This window comes from Tachysurus fulvidraco, chromosome 19 (assembly GCF_022655615.1).
Source record: "Tachysurus fulvidraco isolate hzauxx_2018 chromosome 19, HZAU_PFXX_2.0, whole genome shotgun sequence".
Taxonomy (NCBI): domain Eukaryota; kingdom Metazoa; phylum Chordata; class Actinopteri; order Siluriformes; family Bagridae; genus Tachysurus; species Tachysurus fulvidraco.
In genome coordinates this window covers 16011870-16032719 of record NC_062536.1, presented here as the reverse complement: position 1 = coordinate 16032719, position 20850 = coordinate 16011870, and the positions used below count along the sequence as shown (strand labels likewise).

General features: G+C 38.6%; 1 protein-coding gene across 4 annotated transcripts in view; it reads right to left on the bottom strand.

The window, feature by feature from the left end:
• scube1 (signal peptide, CUB domain, EGF-like 1) overlaps positions 1-20850 on the bottom strand; it is a 77753-nt gene that overhangs the window by 28529 nt on the left and 28374 nt on the right. For 2 of the 4 annotated variants that reach the window (XM_027151489.2, XM_027151490.2), the window contains exons 5-7: positions 7543-7668; positions 4777-4893; positions 189-278 (exon numbers count right to left, since the gene is read on the bottom strand). In XM_027151489.2, coding sequence (XP_027007290.1) covers positions 189-278; positions 4777-4893; positions 7543-7668 — 333 coding nt within the window. The remainder of the gene's footprint in view (positions 1-188; positions 279-4776; positions 4894-7542; positions 7669-20850) is intronic. The other 2 variants (XM_027151491.2, XM_027151492.2) reach the window with 1 other exon arrangement.

The following is a 20850-nucleotide window of genomic DNA, read 5'->3' as shown; positions in this document are numbered from 1 at the left end:
AGGGTCTATTCTCAGGCTTTGTCGGACATAGAAACAACCAGAAACTTTCAAGAATGGTGGTGGATGGGGAGGGGTTTGGAGAACAACTCGAACAAAACAAATCAAAGGACAGAAAGAAAGTAAAGAGTAGAAAAGGAAATAAGCACAAGCGCCATGGCAACACATAGAAAGAGGAAGAAAGGAGTTACCCATAAGTAGACGCCGTTTCACCCGCTTGTCCACATCAGCTACTGACGTGGTATTGAACTCAGAGCTCTCAATTGCAGCCTCATCTTTCTCTAAAACACAAGTGACAGAGGACAAACAGGGAGCAGTAGGTTAATTAGAAGCCCAATGTCCATCGCCCCGCACAGACAGCCCTGCCATAGACCAGCCAGCCTTGGGCATCCGGCTCGCAGGCCTCCTGAAGAGCAGGCTATAGAGATCCCATGTCAGTCTGTCCCAGCCAGGACAAACAGACAGACGGGCTAACAGGCAGTCCTGCTCCCAGTCGCCGCAGCTCAGACACCCAGACTCACTCTGCCTGACCCTCTTGGTGTTTGAGCACAAACCAAAGCCAAGAAGCAAAAAGCTGCGGAAATAAAATAAAAGCGCCAATAAACCCTGTTAGAGTGTTAATGAAATTAATGAATATATAAATTAAAGAAGATCAAGTCAAACTCTCCCAAAATAAAAAGAGATCAGCCTTTGGAAGTTGTCATGAAAAATGAGAAGGAGGGACACACACATGAGAGATAAATAAATTTGGGGTGGAAGGGGGTATGGGGTGGTGGTTGGAGAAAAAAAATGAAAGGGTTTCTTGTTGACATTGACAATTTGATGCTGCCGTTGCAGTCTTCCATATCAAACGGCCACTCAATTACCGCAGTGACAGAGAGGAGAAGTAGAGAAAAAATGTAAGAGTTGGAATGGTACAAATTGCAGGATGAGAGGATAAAAAATAGGACAGTGAGACACTACATGGAGAATATAGTAAGAAGATGAGGGAGAAATGACATGGAAAAGAACGGGGAGAAGAATCCCGTCTCATATTTGGAGAGCATGAGAGGAACCTGCAGTGGGAGGAAGGGTTGAGTGAGGTGGAAAGGAGGTGGAAAGGAGAGGTGGAAAGGAGGTGGATGAAGTCTGGGGGCAGCGCTGGTTGCCTGTTTGTCTATGGAACACATCACAACTGGCTTTGACAATCAAGTCAATGCAGGAAAACTACTGTGGGTTGTTTGAGCAAAGTGGTTGGGGCTAAAGTATAGATGGTTAATGAGCATGCAGGTGCACCAGCATGTGACTTTAGCTTCATGAAATGGACCAATCAACAATACAAAGGTCTGGTTTAATGCTGTGGGATCTGAAATTATGTTGAGCCTCCAGTGTGTGTTTAATATATCTTCACTTGCAGACTCACAGGAAAGAAAAGGGGATTACCACAGGGGTCTCCAAGATCTGGACTCCTCTACAATCAGCCCATTATAAGGGACGACCAAAACGTAGGGATTGGGAGCAAGCACTTAATAACAGAAATTAAAAACAGATGATAAAATGAATTAATTAATATTGCTACTGCTATAACATAACAGAGGCACTACTGTAGTGAGATCAGGGGTTACTGATAATGTTGGTACCAATACATAAGGGAAGACATAACCAAATAAAAAGAAAAAACTAGAGAAAAGATATTTGCACACATACTCATGCAGGTGAATGCGTTATTAGGAAGAACGGCAGGGAGGGACAGAGGAAGGGGACAGTATGAGGCAGTAGAGAGGACAGAGTACATGCAGTAATGACAAGGACACAGGTAGTGGAAAATTGGGTGCAGTGGAGCATTTCTGTGTCATTTAGGTATGTTAATATTCTTTCGCTGGAAACTACAGTATAGCATGCTTGATGGAAAGATCGAGGATCAGGACAGGCCATTGGCTAGGTGCTTTAAGAAAGCGCGGGCAAGGGATGGAGCTAGTTTGTTGATTGGCTACTTTTCTGACCTTGATGCAGGCTGCAATTGAGGTATCTGTTCTGAAATGTCTCGCAAGTCTTTAATTTGCCTTTCAGCAGAAATTCTCCCTAATACCCTTTTCAAATTGCAGACAAGACAGGCAATCAGGAACTTTCACCAGAGAGGGCAGGAGGAACGGAAGGAGCAAAGGAGCCTGTGAGGAAACACTACTAGCAACAGGGAGAATCTAAAGAAGCAATGTTACAGACAGGGGAAGGACTCGACCCACACAGCACAGCTACTCACACAGACCACAGCCAGGGTCTGTTGAGACAGGGAATATAGAGAGGAATATAGAGAGAAAGATAGAGATAGAGATGGGAGGGATCAGTCTCTACACTCCTCTTCTGGTCTCTGTGGCCGTTTGCGTCGCTCTTACAGATGCTGAAAAAGAAGACTGCAATGAGTAGTACAGCAGGCATCAGGACAGGGGACAGCTCAATGGTCTCCGCTGGGCTGTGTATGGCCACATGGAGGCCTCAGTCCAACGTTGTGCAATCAAAAGAATCATGGAACAGTTCAGTCATATAACAAAACATCAACAATGAGAAATAAGAAATCATAAAACCTTACAAAAGGAATTTAAATTTTTTTCCAGTGTAGCAAATGTGACATCAGATGGACCTCTTTAAAGCACTGGCACTTAGCACATAATAATTTAGTCTGACTGTGGATTTGTCTGGGATATGTACCATGCCAGGGTTGAATGAGGCCCTTCCTGTGAGGCCGAGACACCACTGTTGAAAAACACCCTGAGGCTTGGTGTTCGTCAGAGAATTCTAGTATGTTACAGCAAAGGTTAACCATTTTACTTCCAAAACTACTGTTTAACCCCTACTGTATTTCACTCAGCCATACCACCTCTTTGGAACATTCTACACTCACACACAACCAGACCCTTTACAAATGGGCAATTTTACATATTAAAAAAATCACACAGGCTCAGGAAGAGACTTTGCACGGCCCTATTGGGCTGTATCCCGCCTCAAATTTAGCAATTTTTTGAAAGTTCACTAAAGAATCAGCAGGGACATAAGAGCAACTAATGCTACACCAGGAAAGCAGATTATGTGCAGAATGCTCTGGAAGAGAATATTTTAATAAGAAAAAATCTCAGCCATCCAAACCAAACATGGAACAAGGCATGGAGACACAAGCTAAAAAAATAAGGGTGAAAAATCAACTTACCTGAAACAGTCCATTAGTTTTGCAAAATTCCAAAAATGGACAGATGCATAAAAAACAATCTTCCTCCTGTTTTTAGAGGCATCACGGGTGAATATGGTTATACCCATATGGTGTATAAAGTTTTCCCATTTCGATGAATATGGCAGAACTCCACTGGACGTCTGGCTGCATTTAATGCCATTATGAGGATGATAAATGTGTTTTGCACTTTCAGTGATGATGAAGTTTCCTTCATCTAGCACATCTTCCCCAAACCACCTCCTGTCTCTCATCCAAATATCCCTCATTTTTCTTTCCACATCTCTCTCTCTCCCTCCCTCTCTCTCTCACTCACTCCCTAGGTTTTAGCAAAAGCTATAGCAATTGCTCCTCTAAACTTTTCTGATATAGCTATACATACATAATACAGAAATATAAAGCACTGTATATTTTTATTTCAATAATGAGAGAGAAAGCATGAATGATTAAATAAGCTAACTGCTAGTACATTAGCAGCTGAATACTAGCATTTTAAATGTTCTGAGGCTGTTTTGCCATTGTTACAACACTTCTCAGTCATGAAAACCTTTAAAAATGTCAATTAAAATCATAAAACGGTTTGCAGAATAATCACTTGTTTAAGGTTTACAGCTAATCCTGAAGAACTAGCTATTTAGCAGCAAGTACGAAATTAATTAGATTTCATTATGTATACCATCATACTCACATCATATTAAATTTATTTTTAATGATTAAAATTAAAAGGTTTCCTAGCCACTGAGATGCTTATATATTATGCAAGTGATCAGCTAATCAACAGATTAAAGGCTAGTTACCTAGCAAACATGTTTCACAGATAAACACAAGTTGTATTATGGAATTAAATGCTCTATTTACATCATCGGACTCTCATAAAATTATATATCCTCCACTAGCATTAGAAAAGGTACTTAACAATTAGCTGATTTTATATTGTATCTAAATAGCTCGTCAACCAGCTAACTAGCTAATCTGTTATGCTATTTACAGTATAGTGAACCTCTATTTACAGAGCATAAATATATTCTCGTCAATTTATATCAATATCACTATTGTATCAATATGATTGGCTTAATCGAGTTAGCTGGCCAGTAACATAGCTTTTAAACTACATAATTAGTTAACCATTAGTTATCTCGCATACACTTGTACAAACAGGCAGAAATGGGATTTTAATTATATTTTTTAATTTCTTAACCAAGCCACCAAGATAATAGTAAGCTAACTTCACAGGTAGGCACAAGTTAAAAAAAATTAATATTTAATCTAGTACTGTTAGCAAACTTGCTGTCATTTTACAAGATTTCAATAGGAGTTCAATATCTTAGTTACAATTTACAAAAAAAAAGATTTCTTTAATTTCTTTATTAAAGATGTCCAAATATGAAACCTTTTTTGATTATTATTTGTAGCTAACTAGTGAGAGTTTAGCTTAATCCTATCACACTACAAACTTTTAACCAAAGCCAGTTTGTGTGTGTGTGTGTGTGTGTGTGTGTGTGTGTGTGTGTGTGTGTGTGTGTGTGTGTGTGTGTGTGTGTGTGTGTGTGTGTGTGTGTGTGTGTGTGAACATGACTCACCGATGCAGGTCTTGCTGTCAGAGTGCAGGGCGTATTTCTGGTGGCAGCCGCACACCGGTCCTGTGTCCGTGTCTTCACAAGTGTGTTGGCAGCCCCCGTTTCCATAGTTACACGTCACTGGCAATGCATAATGAAAGTGAAAATATAAAGTACATATATACATATACATACACACACAGAGACTCCATTACATCTCATAATTTGTCCTGATTAATTAGATGAAATTTAGTGCAAATGTTTGTACCCCTCTATCGTTTTGTATGGGATATAAAGTAGGTACCTATATTTGATCTCTATGATCTTGAAATTTGGGCATATACCACCACAAGACAACCCAAAACTTTTTTCCTTCAACCACTCAATCTCTAGATTTTATCACTAAGCTCAATGAATAAAATGATATATTTAAAAAGAATTAGAAAGTGCTACATAATGCTTGAGACCTGGGTTGAATTCTGTCCAAAATATGTCTATGAATAGCACATAATGTATGATTAAATCTCCTTGTGGGAATTCTCATGTACTCGTCTTAAAGGCTTTTCCATCAATCACATAGATGCTCATAAAACTGCCTTCACTATTCAAACATTCATTTGTTTTATATGTCGAATGAACTGTACAGGAATGAACATATGTGAATTTGAAGTGTGAATATGAAGTACTTGCCTAAAATGTTATGGACAAATACAAACACATACACACACACACACACACACACACACACACACACACACACACACACACACACACAAAACCAAAATATGCCCCAGCTCCTCTTTAATCATGGATATTAAAACATTTCACAATATTTCACTGTGATGCTTGTCTGGAACAGGAAGTGTAACTAATAAAAAGTCGACTCTCACTCTTGCTCTCGCTCTCGTTTTCCCCCAGACAGCTGTCCAGTGTATTGCCCATTTGGAAGTTCACATGGTCATGAGACTATATTCTCCAATTCTATTCCCAAATTTATTGATAAAGAAGGATAGATTTGGAGGAGTAAACAAATAAAAAAGTTTTACTTCTGCTCTGGAAGCATTAGTTATTTTTGCATAGTGCCAGACATTTTATTAGCAGAGTTTTTAAAAACACAACGTAATAAATAAGGTTGATATTTTACTTCTTGTAGAAATTTAATTTCTTCAATTTCTTGCCCTAGAAGAAGCTGGAGTTGTATTAAAGCTTTGCATTTAGCAGAAATTGCCTTGGAATTCAATGTGACCCATGTAAACAAGCTGAAATATCTCTCCAATCTGGCCAGTATGTACTTTGAGTACTAATGTTTACTACTGCATTAAAATCATGAAAAGATTCCCAAATACAGCATCGTTTTCCAGTTAACCCCAAATCGCTCTCACTAATACAAAATAGAGGTGGATAAAATTTCCTTGGTTTACTTACTGGAAAATATCGCAGCTGTGTCAGCTCTACTATACTGATTCTTCACTGTTTGTAATTACTGTACAGTTCCTACTCCAGTTTACCTCCATTTATGTATATTATCTGTACATACACTATATTATCTTGGTTACTGTTGTACATACAATGTATATAATGCACACGTTTACACAGACATACATAAAGATATTTACATATTCCTATTTGCACATACTGTTCTTATGCACATAATTCCTGCCATAGATTTGTTTATTTGTTGGACATAAATTTACATGTTTATCTGCACTTGTTCCTTTGTAATTTTTCTGTCTGTCTGTCTGTCTGTCTGTCTGTCAGAGGGTCCAGCTTCACATGTGTCATAAATATACCTTAAATGCTAAGATTTCTTCAAGCTCTTATACTACAACAATTTACAATGACTGCAATTATTCATTTATAAATCCGTGTATTAATAAAGACTTAAATCAGCAACAGCCAGCCACCTCATCATCATGGTACAATGTACTGACACTGGAGACTTTTCCCACATCCTTAAAACTCATCGTAACAACAATGCTTGAAAATTCACGCCATCAGACCGATCAGAAGTGAAATTTTGGGTATAAGGTAGGCTGCCAAATTTATTACACATTTATACATATTATTAACGTTTCTAAACAAACTCTTACTACTCAAACTTTATGATTAAATTATTCGTCTTAAACCATATTATTCAGAACCAACAGTGAAACTAATAGGAAGTGGGTGAAGATAAAAATCTATAATCTATAATTTAAAAAAAATTGCTCATGCTATATGTTATATGCTGCTGGTTTAATCAGCTTAATAATATATTATACAGTATATCTTAACTCTTGAAGAAATAACACTGCAACACTTTTTGCCCTGGACAAAGTTATATTAAAGCTCTGGATTGAGTAGAAATAACCTTAGCTTATTGAAATGCCTCACAGAGTCTTAGAAATTTTAATTCATCTTAAAGGATATTATTTAAAACTTTTGGGAATTGGGTGTAGCTAATGGAGTGCAAATCTGGAACATCTTCAGATGTATATTCATTTGTCCTTCAGATGTCTGAAGTGTCTATTATTATTATTATTATTATTATTATTTTTTTTTTTGTTTGTTTGTTTGTTTGTTTGTTTGTTTGTTTTATGTACCCTATTTGTGGTCAAGACTGAACAGCTGTCAAAATTCTTTTTCTCACTTAATACCAGAGACATCTAAGATTCCTAACCTCACCTCATGTAAAGAGCAGATCTTGAATTAGCACAAGCTTATGTGTTGGAGAATAAAAACTGAAAGCAACATTTTCAGCCATGTTGTTAGATGTCTTTCACTGAGGTGCTGAAACCGCACGGTACATACATCTGCAGTCCTGCTGGTTTTCGGCAAGTTCGAACCCCGGCCTGCACTCGCATGACACACCACCTTTAGGAGTCTCCCTACAGATGTGAGCACAGCCATGGTCCTTGTTCATGCAGTTCATCCCATCTGCAGGAAAAAGAGAGAGGGAGAGAGAGAATGTGAGAGGGGGATTAATTTACAGCTGAAAGATGTGTGCGCTCTCCACTACAAACAATCCTCATCCAACCTCCTGGTGATGGACGTGTTATGTGAGAGGTATAAATTAGGTTAATGTTTCTGCCACAGGACCCTTTGTACAACCAGAAGCCCACTGACATTAACACTGACCCATGGATTTCAGCATAAAAACCTCTCCCTGAATAACACAGACATCACATCTTTCCCTCCATTTGCTTCTTCTCAAGAAGTTACCAGATATTTCTTTCTGTACCTCAGTTCTAAGAAAAGCAGCTTTTTGTTTTTAATCACTAGCTGCAGAGAGGAAATAGTCCTTTTCATGACTTTAAGTAACAGTTAGTTTTAATGTGTGTATATGTGTTTAAAAGAACAAAAACATAATAATAGACGTCCAAGTTACTTCCAAATTTGATAAATTCATTAATTCATTCATTCATTCATTCATTCATTCATTCATTCATTCATTCATTTATTCATTTTCAGTGAGCAGATTATCCTGGTCACAGGGTTGTGGAATGTCTTGAGTCAATCCCAGTAACAATGGACATGAGGTGCAAATACACACATAAATGGGATGCCAGTTCATACATACACACTCCCGTTCACACATAGGGGCTGTTTAGCACATCCTGGTTAACAACCAGCATTTTTTTGTGAAAAAAACATAGAATCCCAGAGGAAACCCACAGTAAGAACATGGATCACAAGAATGTCCACCAGGACACTGGAGTGATCCTTATAAGTGTGTTAAAGATAACAGGGGGATTAACAATAAATATTGCAATTTTTAACTTGGCACTTACTAGATATTATAGATATATTATAGCTATATTTTTAAAATATGTGTTGTATTCACTGATGGAGACATTATATGTCACTCTGGATAAAGGCATCTGTCAAATTATGTAAATGTAAATTTAACATCCTCTTGAGCACACTAGGGTCAAAAATATCATGCCATAGAGAGAGCAAGAGAGTGTCCTTAACCGAGACACTTAAACCTCAACTGTACTGAACATATAGTCCAGCAACATACTCTATGGAGTCAATAACAGCTAAATGCATTGAGAAATTATCCTATCCTTGTCTGGAGTGATGAGAAAAACTTTAAACACTGAAACAATGACATCTCACTTTCTTTCCAATCAGAGTCTAAAGCCCCAATCTGGCATGCAGGTGTACCTCAACAACATAGTGTCGAACCCTAGGTCCATTTCCTTCCAGAATTCATTTACTGCTTTCCTTAAAAAAGGAAAAAGTCCAGATGAAAGAATTACACAGAGGAGGTGAAAGGGTTCGAGGTAGACAGAGATACAGACAGAGGTACTTGTCGATCTCTAATGGGTGTCCTAAAGTTCTTGTGATGGACAGACAATGAGCCAAGAAAGTGCACATAAAAGCAAATCACTGCAGTGCTCTGCATCACTGGATCACTGTTCTCAGAGCTCAGGCTCTTCAGAAGCTCTTAAGATGCTTGGAGGGGGTCGTGTCTTTTCATATGGGTAGCTGTGAGGGTGCCTTGATGTGCCTAATGATCATGCTAGCATCCTTTAGAGGGCCGTAAAGCAAGACAAAGAGCATTTGCTTCATTCCCATTTTGTGTGTGTGTGTGTGTGTGTGTGTGTGTGTGTGTGTGTGTGTGTGTGTGTGTGTGTGTGTGTGTGTGTGTATGTGTGTGCAAGTACAATGTTAAACTACTGTACACATTCCTGTAGAAGAAGAGTGACAGAACAAGACTTGAACTCTACAGATACTCCTCATTCTTTGCCAGATCATTTCATAATCACTTTATTTATACAGGCCAGATGGCCTCACTACTGCAGATCCTATGTGATTTACAGCACAGATCAAGATTTAATCGAACTTTTGCCAGGTGACCCGAGTTGGCGCCTGATTGTGTAGCACGAGTCCAAACGGAGCACGCTGTTTCGCTCGGATAATTTATTTGAAGGAGTGAGCGTGAGGCTAAAATGTCATGTGGGCCCTCGGCTTAAACTGCGGAGAAGTCAAATAAACCGAGAGGGAACGGCGCTCCGCTCTGCTGAATCACCAAACACTGAGGGGGCGCTCGGTCTGTCCGCAGAGCGAACGACAAAAGATGGATTGACTAGGAAACTTTCGACAATTTTGCCTGTCTTATGTTAACACAAGTGCTTTTCCCTACGGAGTTAAAATGAAGAGAACTTTTAGAGAAGGACAGAGGAAGAGAAATAGAATAAGAAGCTGAGGGAGAGAGGAAAGTTAATATGTGTGTGAGGTGAAGCTTGGCGTGTGTTTTGACTGCAGATGTCAGAGAGTTCAGGGGTGCTGACAGGACGAAGGTAGGGAGCTTCGATTACAAGCACAAGGAAGGGAGAGTCAGCCACTTTATCAAACTCATTTTATCTGTCTCTTCATATTTTCTCTGCGTGAGAGAGACTGTATTTTTCTTTCTGCCAAATTAAAGGTGCAGTGCAAATTTGATTTGTTTACTCCATGTTCCCTTAATTCCTCCTCCTATCCATGTTAATGTACATATAAATGAAGCACCGCCTCCCAGCAGCAGCTACAGCGCACACTAGAGCTCATTTACAGTTATTTTGTGTGCCACCTCGCTAACTAATGTTTTATTATCTCAACCTATTTGCCTAGTTATGGCAAAGTTTGCCATAAGGACATGACATACTGTACTAAAATGCCAAATAATTTACTGTTTAAATTATATTTACTATATTTATTGTTTTTTTCTGGATATGTATACCTTACTCGCAACAATACATAAAAAATAAAACACTAGATGTGTTGTTATGCTGCTTGCATCCCAGTGCAAAGAAGAGTTACTCTTACCATACCAACCTTGATTATTTTCCAATAACATCACATCCCACAGTGCTTCATTTCTCTTATAACAACAATTTTCCAAAGATTACAACAAAATGTGGTACCTCATAACTTTTATCTGATTACTGGAACGTTCGATTTTGTGGAACATTTGTAAAAATTAGTTCCTGTTAATACTTATATTAGGGGTTGATCTTTCATCAGGTAAAAGTTGACATGTTACTGAGAAAAATTAGAAGCTTCACCTCTGACTGTTACAAAGTTATGCACTGGTGCACATCACCGAAATAAACACTGTTAAGGTTTTTGTGCATACGCAAGTTTGTGAGAGCTAAGACTACCCATAAAGCTCTTTTCTGCTACAAGGCAAAGATACACAAACATTGCTGCAATGTACAAGTATAAACCAGGAAATTGTGTGTGTGTGTGTGTGTGTGTGTGTGTGTGTGTGTGTGTGTGTGTGTGTGTGTGTGTGTGTGTGTGTGTGTGTGGTTACCCATAAACTAGCCACTTAAAAGACCCCTTTTAAAATGAGCGTTTTTAAAAGCCTGAGTGTAGTATGAAACGGAAAGCACTTTTCAAAGCCTCGTGTATAATAATTTATACAACTGCTACAGCCACACTCCCATCAGCTTTAACCACATAGTCATCAAAGAGGCTCGTGCCTTCACGAGTCTTAAGCATGGCAGGTTTAAAGAATTAAATGGATGAATTAAATAAGTGAGCCATCAAAGGAGATCTAATTAAATCAAACTATAAAAAGAGTGTCACAATACTATAATGTGGCACACAATTCTTGAACGTTTAATACGTTCAAGTCTTTATTAAACAGCCAATGATGTATTATTCCATTGTACATTATCGCTAATCCATTGGGAGAGAGTGGAAAATGTTGTTTTCTCAAGAGTATTTTTAGCTAAACCACACAGAAGACTAAAAAAAAGAAATACAAATTGTTACTCAGACAACATTTGTTTGTTAGTTTGTATTTTGTCATTTTGTTCTGAGGCATTGTGTAATCTTAGCAGCAGACACTCCTGTAAAGCGCTACAGAGCATCTGTTATTTTCGTGGACTTTTCTGGCCACAGCTAAAGAATAGTTTATGATGTCTTCCATCAAAAAAATAATCATTTGGACTCAGTGAAAGAGTCAAGAGTTGTGATCAATATGGTCAGTTGATATATCTGTCAAGTGAGCTTTTTCTATGAAAGCAGGTGGATGGTTACCATGTATATTGATCATACCCACCAGACTCTCTACAGCATGCCAGAGGTTTAGCTTGAGAGCCTAGGCATGATGTGATTAACAATACATTTGTTAGTGAGACAAAAACCTTTTGGCATTATTTTTATGAAGCACTGGGCATGTTGTGGGATTACAAATTTTTGGGGGGAAAAACTTCAAACTGCTCAGTCTTTAAGTAACAACTGAACATGGTGCATGAATCTCACACACACACACACACACACACACACACACACACACACTCAAAGACACAAAAGAGCCCCCTTTTCCCATCCATCCTTTTGTAAATGCCATTTTAATTGAAATCTGTCAGACTCTCTCTCCACACACAATGCTATAGGTACTAAGCCATGCATTTCAATGAGACTCTATTTTCACCAGCCGCCATTGATGTCCTTTAGCCGAGAAATGTCCTTTCCAATAACCCTCCCCAAGCTCTACTTTAAACACAATCTCTCTCTCTCTCTCTCTCTCTCTCTCTCTCTCTCTCTCTCTCTCTCTCTCTCTCTCTCTCTCTCTCTCTCACTCTCTGGCTATATTAAACTCTCACACACATTCACAAATACACACACAAGCCACAAATTGGACATTCATATGGACTTCCTCTGCACTTTCCACAACTAGACCACTGACCCTTTGTGATGTCAACATACGTGGATAAATGAAGGTGTGTGTGTGTGTGTGTGTGTGTGTGTGTGTGTGTGTGTGTGTGTGTGTGTGTGTGTGTGTGTGTGTGTGTGTGTGTGTGCGTGGATAGAGTTTTAGATGTTTACAGAGAGAATGTGACTTTAGAAGACGCTCTGTCTCGCTTACACAGACTCTTCAGCCTTGTCATCCAAGGTTTGAGACACAAACCAGCTGCCTCGGCTCTAGTAAAAAACAAAGTTATCAAACAACACAGTACCCATTATGTAATCACATAATGTCTAACATTTTATATTTATGGCATTTGGAAGATGCCCTTATCCTGAGAGACTCACATTTCATCAATTTTTTTAAGCAGTTTAGGGTTAAAGGCCTTGCTCATATGGTAGCTTGGTGGTCCTGGGATTTTAACCCCTGAGCTACCACTTCCTATTTTCTTTGACATTAATAAAAAAATCATGAATGTAGCAGATACAAAAATGTGTGTGATGCTGAACCTAGCTCATCTCTGTTTAAAGTTTTCTGTTGAGCAAAATGTACTGCAGGTTTGACTTTTTAAACAAAAAGTCTTGCTTTTGTCTTAGTGAGAGTGAGTATGTAGACTTTAGTTTGAAAATGACAGAATTTAAGTGGACCGTATAATCAAGTTACAAATCATCAACAAAATATATTTCTGTGTGGAAATCAAGGAAAACGTCAGCACTATTTCGTCAGCACTATTTGTGTCTGAATCTAAGAATGGTTGTGCTTGACTAATTAAATATGTCCTCTATTTCCAGCTCCAGCCATATGACCCTGGTAAGGACGGTACCAGAATTCAGCACGGTAAAGGTATGGCTCACTTGGCAATGTAAAAATTTTGTTACTGTAGCTTGGTGTCAGGTGGAAAAGACCTTAAAATATATTCCAAAAAAGACCAAACCAAAGGAGTGGTGACCAAAGCAGAAGCTTTAAGTTCCCCACCTCAGTGCTAATATTTGAACATATTATATAAATAGAGTAGGACAGCGGTAAAGCAGTCAGTGCCCAATTACCTTCAACACCTCCGCTGTGCAATTCCATGTGTGCATGTGGTTGTAAGTTTAGCCGTTCTTCTATTTTAACGCGTCTTCCTTAAAGATTAGAGCTGTTCATTTACATCACACAGAAGAGCCAACATGCCTTTGTAAGAACTCATTAATCATATTAGAAGAAAGACTAATAATGATAAATATACACACATGAAAAGAAGTCAAGCAATGTAAGGGGTAAAGATGGCGCCGGGGAGGTAAGCTGTCGCAACGACTGCTCCGACCACGCTTTGTTTATTTTTGTTTATTTTCTGCACGGGTAACTTTAACCTGGTTGTCTTTAATGGACGACATCATCATGTATGACAATAATCTGATAATATTTTCTGGTATGTTCTTTGACATATTTATTTGTTTGTTGTATTCTATCCACTTGTGCCGCATTTGTATCTCTTTATTTTATTCTTTTATTCTCTACTATTGTTTATTATAATTATATGACTCCCTGTCGTACTGTGTATGATCGAATATGTGAAAAATAAAATTTGAGTTTTAATTTGAATTTGAATTTTAAATACAAGCTAAATGTTTCCGATCAGATAAGTCAATTCTACACTGCACAAGAGGACACTGGGATAGACGCGTTTGCTTTAATGAAACATTTAAATGAAGTGTGTGAGACTGTTTGTGATCCCGAGCTGACTCCTGGAATTGCTCACATATTATTTTTTGAGATCTTTAAAGCCAAAAAAATCTGAAACTAATTTCTAGCATTCTGACTGCCTGTGGGTTGAAAATCATATCAATATAATACCACTTAGCTGTAGACTCATCGGTCAGTTGTTACTCATTGGCTGTTGTGGTTAAGGCTCTGGGTTATTGATCTGGGTTCAATCCCCAGCTCAGCCAAGCTGCCACTGTTGGGCCCTAGATCAAGGCCCTTAACCCTCTCTCTGCTCCAGGGGTTCTGTATCATGTATTACCCTGTGCTCTCACCCCAACTCCTAAAGAATTTCACTGTGCTGTAATGTAAATGTGACAAATAAAGGCTTCTGTTCAATTCAAGCCAGTTCAATGTGTTTCATTTAGCGTCCAAACTCAAAGCGGTGGATGAAGACTTTTTTTAATATAACTGATCACGGAGCTGCACTGAAAAAAAACTCTCTCACACACACACACACACGCACACACACACGCACACGCACACGCACACACACACACACACACACACACACACACACACACACACACACACACACACATCTATCACAAATTGGCCACAGTACCTATATTAGCATGCCCAGAAATAAAGACAAATGACTCCATGTTATAGTTATAAGTATTAACAACACACTTACATTAAAAAAGCACATTTTTACATTTTTTACATTAAAAAAACTTTTTGACAAGATAAAACAACTGAACAAAAGTCAAAGCTTAATTTTGCCCACAATTATCTATTTGTTGTTCCTTTGTATGTCAGAACAGCTCCAGCTGACTGATGACAGACAGCAGCCAGGAGGCGTCTATAGGACAGCTTAGAAAAGATCCCTCTCAGGCTGCATACTGTCTTTCCTCTTCAAAGTAACACACATTTACTCATACACTCACACACACTCACAAGCCCAACCTCCAATAGTTTCCACCCATGAACTATGGCCTGTGTGCCAGGATTCCACAGCCCTAGCAGGATGTTTGCAGGGGACACAGTTTGAAAGAGTCTGTGTGTGTATGTGTGTGTTGTGTCCACAAGAATAGGAATATCTGAAAATTTTGAAGTTAGCTGTTCCCCATGAGGAAAACTGCATTTTTGTTGCAGGTTTTATTTTAAAAACTAAACGAATCAAAGATTTTAGGTGTAGTATAACATGTATTAGCTTGTGTGTGTCTATGTCTGTGTTCAGTTTAAATACCTAAGCCACCACTGGGCTAATTAAGTGTGACACAAAGATAAACACATATATTCATGCACAAAAGTCTGCTTTCTCAGCATCGTCAGTTCTGCGTTAAACTAAAATTACATTTTTGATCAGCTGTGTGTGTGTGTGTGTGTGTGTGTGTGTGTGTGTGTGTGTGTGTGTGTGTGTGTGTGTGTGTGTGTGTGTGTGTGTGTGTGTGTGTTTGTGTGTGTGTGTGAGCGCGCCACAAAATCCAAATAAACACGCTGGGCTCCTGCACTTAATCATGTTTGTCCTGCTGTTTGTTTTTCCCTCTGTCCTTCCTGCACTGTCCTTTGGAGCAGGTCAGACACAGTGAGACACCGAGACAGTGAGAGAGGAGGAGAAAGAGCGAGAGGGAGGGGATACATCATGCAACATGACTGACCAAATCAGGACAATAAAAGCAACGCTGAATCCTAAAAGCAAAAAAAAAAAAGAAAAAGAAAAAGAAAACACACATTTTCCTCACAAAAAACAGGCTTGTTTGAATCTCTAAAAGCCTCCAAGCCTTCTCTGTTCTGTGAGTGCATTATGTGGGACGTCCTATATCTACCGGAAAGCCTGTCAGAGTTATAGTAGGTGTATGAGCTTAAAGGTGTGTGTGTAGTCATGCCAGGTCTCATACTCATAAATCATCAGCCTGCATTGCTCCAGCACCGTCTGTACAGCAGCAGCGGCGCCGCCGTGAGCCCTCGCATTAATAACAGTTTTTTTCCCCTCATCAGAGAGACGGACAGGGAGATGGTGTGAGAGAGCGACGGACGGACTGACATGGAAAGAGAGGGCATTTATAGGTAGACCCGGAGCCATCTGAGCCACACAGACTTAAAAGAGTTTTGAAGGTTCTCGCACACACTCGCATTCCTGCACCAACACACAATCACTAATGCACACAGCCAAATCCCTGGTAGCGGGAGCTGATTTAGAACAAACTTCCAGAAGTGACAGCCGAAAACGAACACGTCAATTCTACTGAGCTCCTCGGGCTGAAGTCACTTTTCTACTGAATGTTTAAAAACAATATGGAAGTAATATTAATAGTTAGATACTTGTTCAATTTCATCGGTGGTTTCAGCAATGTAAACAAAAGTGAGATCAAATAAATAAAAATAGTACTGTAAAGTTAATATACATGCTAGAACCCTCTGTTAAGTGAAAGAAGAAAAACACATAAAGGAAAGATATATAGGAAATTATATGTAAAAGTGAGAAATTTTGCCTTTAGTGATGTAGTATGTGAAAACATTCAGTGGTAATAACGCCCACTCATTCATCTTTAGTAGCCTCTTTGCACTGGTCAGGGATGCACTAAATCCAGAGCTGATCCCCAAGAGCAAGAGATGAGAATATACTTTAAATGGGATTCCAGTCCATTACAGTGTGTGAATTTGTCATGAGGCAAACATACAATATATCCGACATTTAAGCAGTTAAAGCTATGAAGGCGTTGCTGCTAGGTGTGAGGTTAACAGCTTAGCTACCTTGAACATAGACAATAAGTCTTTATTATCACCACATATGCATCATAGGACAGTGAAATTCTTTTCTTTGAATATCCCAACTGAGGAGGTTGGGGTCAGGGTCCAGGGGCAGCTATGATACAGAGCCTCTGAAGCAGGGAGGGTAAATAGTCTTGCTCAGTTGTCCAGAATGAATGGGAAGGTATCATGACAAAACAAATAATCTGTAGTTTTTCTCACACCAGTTGGTTAAAAATACTAAAATTGAAAAAACTGAATAGTAAACAAATAGCATGTACCTTTAACCAAGTTTCCATGCTGGGAAACTTCCACATTCAAAAATTTGAGAACTATAAGAAAATTCAGTTTTTCACACTGTTGGGTCATTTATGGAGAATCTCCTAAAAATCTCCTCAGTGAGAACACGAAGATTTAAACACAACATCAGTTCCTGTTGTTGTCCATGTTCATATACAAGCTTTGGTTCTAAAGTCATAGACAAGATGAAAGAGAAGAATGGCACCTGGTTAAAGAAAAAAGTTAGAAGAAGCACTCTTTCAGTTTTTTAGCATCATTCCCAGTGTCTCATCACAGTGGATGCTATTGACATGTCTAGCCTTCTAACCTGACAAGTAGCAGACTAGCTCTCATGGCAAACAACCTCCACCCCTGCTCAAATTCCCAATTTACAACCAGCCATCATTTGCCAGAATCTCTGTGGTTGAGCTGGGAGAATTTACAAGGATATTATTTTCACAACATGAGGGGATATCTAATGGCATATTTAAAGTTTCAGGCTCTGATTTCCAAACTCAGTGTTAGATTCAACCACTAAGCACTTTTTTCCCTTAAAAGTAGGAATGCACAAGGACCTCATCAGATGTACTGCCTCACCCGAAACTAAGCCATGATGCTTAACTGTACAGTGCAGAGATGGACTGCTGGCTTTAACTCACGTGATTACCTCGATTTAAACTAAATATTTGCCTCAATAAAATGAAACTTTTATTTGAGAGTAAAGACCAAAAGTCAAGATCCATGACCAAGAACTACTTATATTTTCATGGGTATTAAAAACAGATACAGTTTAATTTCCATCGCTTGTCATTAATATGGAGTATTAGATACAGGCAGTTTTTACATATTATTATGTTAAGTATATATAAAATACTGATCTACTCAATATAAATGGAAAAATATAAAAATCATGACCTATTTAATATATGAGGAAATTTGCCTGTAGAATTTCAAGCATACTGATAAAATACCACAATGCACTGCAGCTGGTTAGTGAGTTAGTTAGTTTAAAAATAAACAAGTAAATAAATAAATAAATAAATAAATAGATAGATAGATAGATAGATAGATAGATAGATAGATAGATAGATAGATAGATAGATAGATAGATAGATAGATAGATAGATAGATAGATAGATAGATAGATAGATAAAAGATTCTACATTTTCACTTTCATATGAGAACTTCTTACTGATTAGTGAGCTAGTTAGTTTAGCAATACTCAGTAACAACTCAGCACAAATATAGAAGAACCTTTCAGTAATTTTTCTTAATTTCCTTAAAAAAAAATTCGAATTTCACTGCTCACTGGAGTTTAGTGTAGGTTGCTGCCACCTGGTCAAATAGTGTAAAGGTTTTACATTACTGTTTTATGAAACTTTTATTCAATGAATTCTTGCTTTGGGCGAAGAGGCAGGTAAGCATCTATAAAAATCAAATAAAAAGCAACAGACAATCAAAACCTGCCAATTTTTTCCCTAAACTTCATTCCCTAAGCCTCGTATTAGAGTGAGAGATGAACGGAAAACCTTCTGGAAAACATCTGGATGCTATGAATATTTAGTCATGCAGTGCGGTTTGGTTAATGCGTCTTTCAAGAAACTGGTTAACTCTGAGATATACTCGGAAAATTCGCAACAGCTTAAACTAATGACATCTTTGTAGATGTCCATGTCTGTGCCCACTTCCAGAAAAGTACTTGAACAAACAAACTATGTTTCCTACAATCGGCAGGTGACGAGCTCCAGACTCCTTCACATGAAAAATGACTCACAAGTAAGCCGTCCATGTTCACGGTCACCTGATTACTAATCACTCTCACCTGTTCCTCATCAGTAACCAGTATGCCTACTGTACAGAAACTAAGGATTGTTGCAGACAGTTTGCTGAAGTCTTGGAGCAGCTTCATAGCCTGTTACAGTATGTTTTCTTTTTGAGGTGCTTACCTAAAACCTGTTTTTATACATCACTCAAAACTTTGTCTGCATTAAGGTTTTGAATTATTGTCCTTTACCTCTTTCTCCTAGAGGCCAAAAAAACATTTCCTGCTTGTTGTGTCCATGTTCAGTGTTGAATCTCTTTGTCGTGTCTCACTCCTCAATGCTGGTTAATATGAAGCTCATATGAATAGAGCTTTAAGAATTAGATTTTTTTTTCGATGGTTAATACACAATTCTTTCTATCTTTAAAGTAAGATTTTTTTTGCTAAAATTTGCAGGTGTTTATCTTCAACCACTAAAATTCTGTGTAAGGTTATCAACAGAGGGGAAAACCCAGGTCTCACACTGAAAGACACCAAACTCCTTTTAGATCAGAAATCACAGACAGAAAATCATTCATTTGTTTACACTGTTTGAAAATTAAAAAAATATAAATGGGAAATAAACATTTCCCTGTTACTCAAGCTACACCTGTGTTGTGTAAACTAACAATGTCATGCAGGTTAGTTGACTTCCTGGACAAGCATATGATCAAGTGCAAACTGTGTTCATGTTCACAGGAACCAAGGCATAGTTCCTGTAGTACCAAACTTGGGTTAAATACCACGTTCTGAACAACTTTCTGGTCCACAGCACAGCTTTCGCATTACCAATTGTGTCGCGTGACACAGGCTCTGTTTCACACTAAACAGCCCGTTAATAAAAGTCTTCAGTTAGAGAAGGTGTAATAAAACTCAATAGCAAGATGAGCAACTGTTACTCACTTCTTTTTTTACATGGTGAAATAATTCCGTTTTTAAGAAAATCAAGAAAACGTAATGGTGTTAGGTCTTTATTGTGTGGGAGAAGTTAGTTGAACACCTTCATTTTAGTCATTATTTCTATTTTATTACATTCTTTTGCTTTTGTCAAGCATGTGTTAAAAGAGCATTAAACCGGAACCGCGTGTGAAATCCGACGTCGAAGACAGCCCCAAAGTTAGAGATCATGCACTAACAGAACCCCACTTTTCTACAGCAGACGGACGGCGCCAAGGACACACACTCACACAGACACACAGACACACAGCTCACCCAGTGGCCCTGAGTGCTGAGAGATGAACTGTAAACATCCAACATGCACACAGCGATGCACATGCATGAAGACACAGGCTGTCATCAGCAAGCGTGTGTGATGAGTGAAGGTGGGAGGTTCATTTTAGGTGATGAGGCTCAATAAGACGTGCGAAATAAGACGTGTGCGTGTGTGTGTGTGTGTGTGTGTGTGTGTGTGTGTGTGTGTGTGTGTGTGTGTGTGTGTGGGTCGAGTCAAAACTATACAAATAAGAAAGAAATGCATTCTTCAGATCAGATGAGCTCCTGATGTTGCTTCTCTCTCTCTCTCTATGTGTGTGTGTGTGTGTGTGTGTGTGTGTGTGTGTGTGTGTGTGTGTGTGTGTGTGTGTGTGTGTGTGTGTGTGTGTGTGAGAGTGATTAAATTGTGTAGGTGCACATGTCAATTCAATGCTATCACTGAACTTTAATGAAGACATGAAGACATCTTTGCAGCTTATTTACAGACACGCACACACACACACACACACACACACACACACACACACACACACACACACACACACACACACACACACACACACACAAACAAACACACACAAAGATTTCCTTCTGAGATAAATATATCTAGTGCAGTCCCAGATAAATGTGTAGTTATTGCCTTCCCAAAAAGCAAATACTCAATATTTCTATTTCTGTCTATTTCTCTCCTTTTCTCACT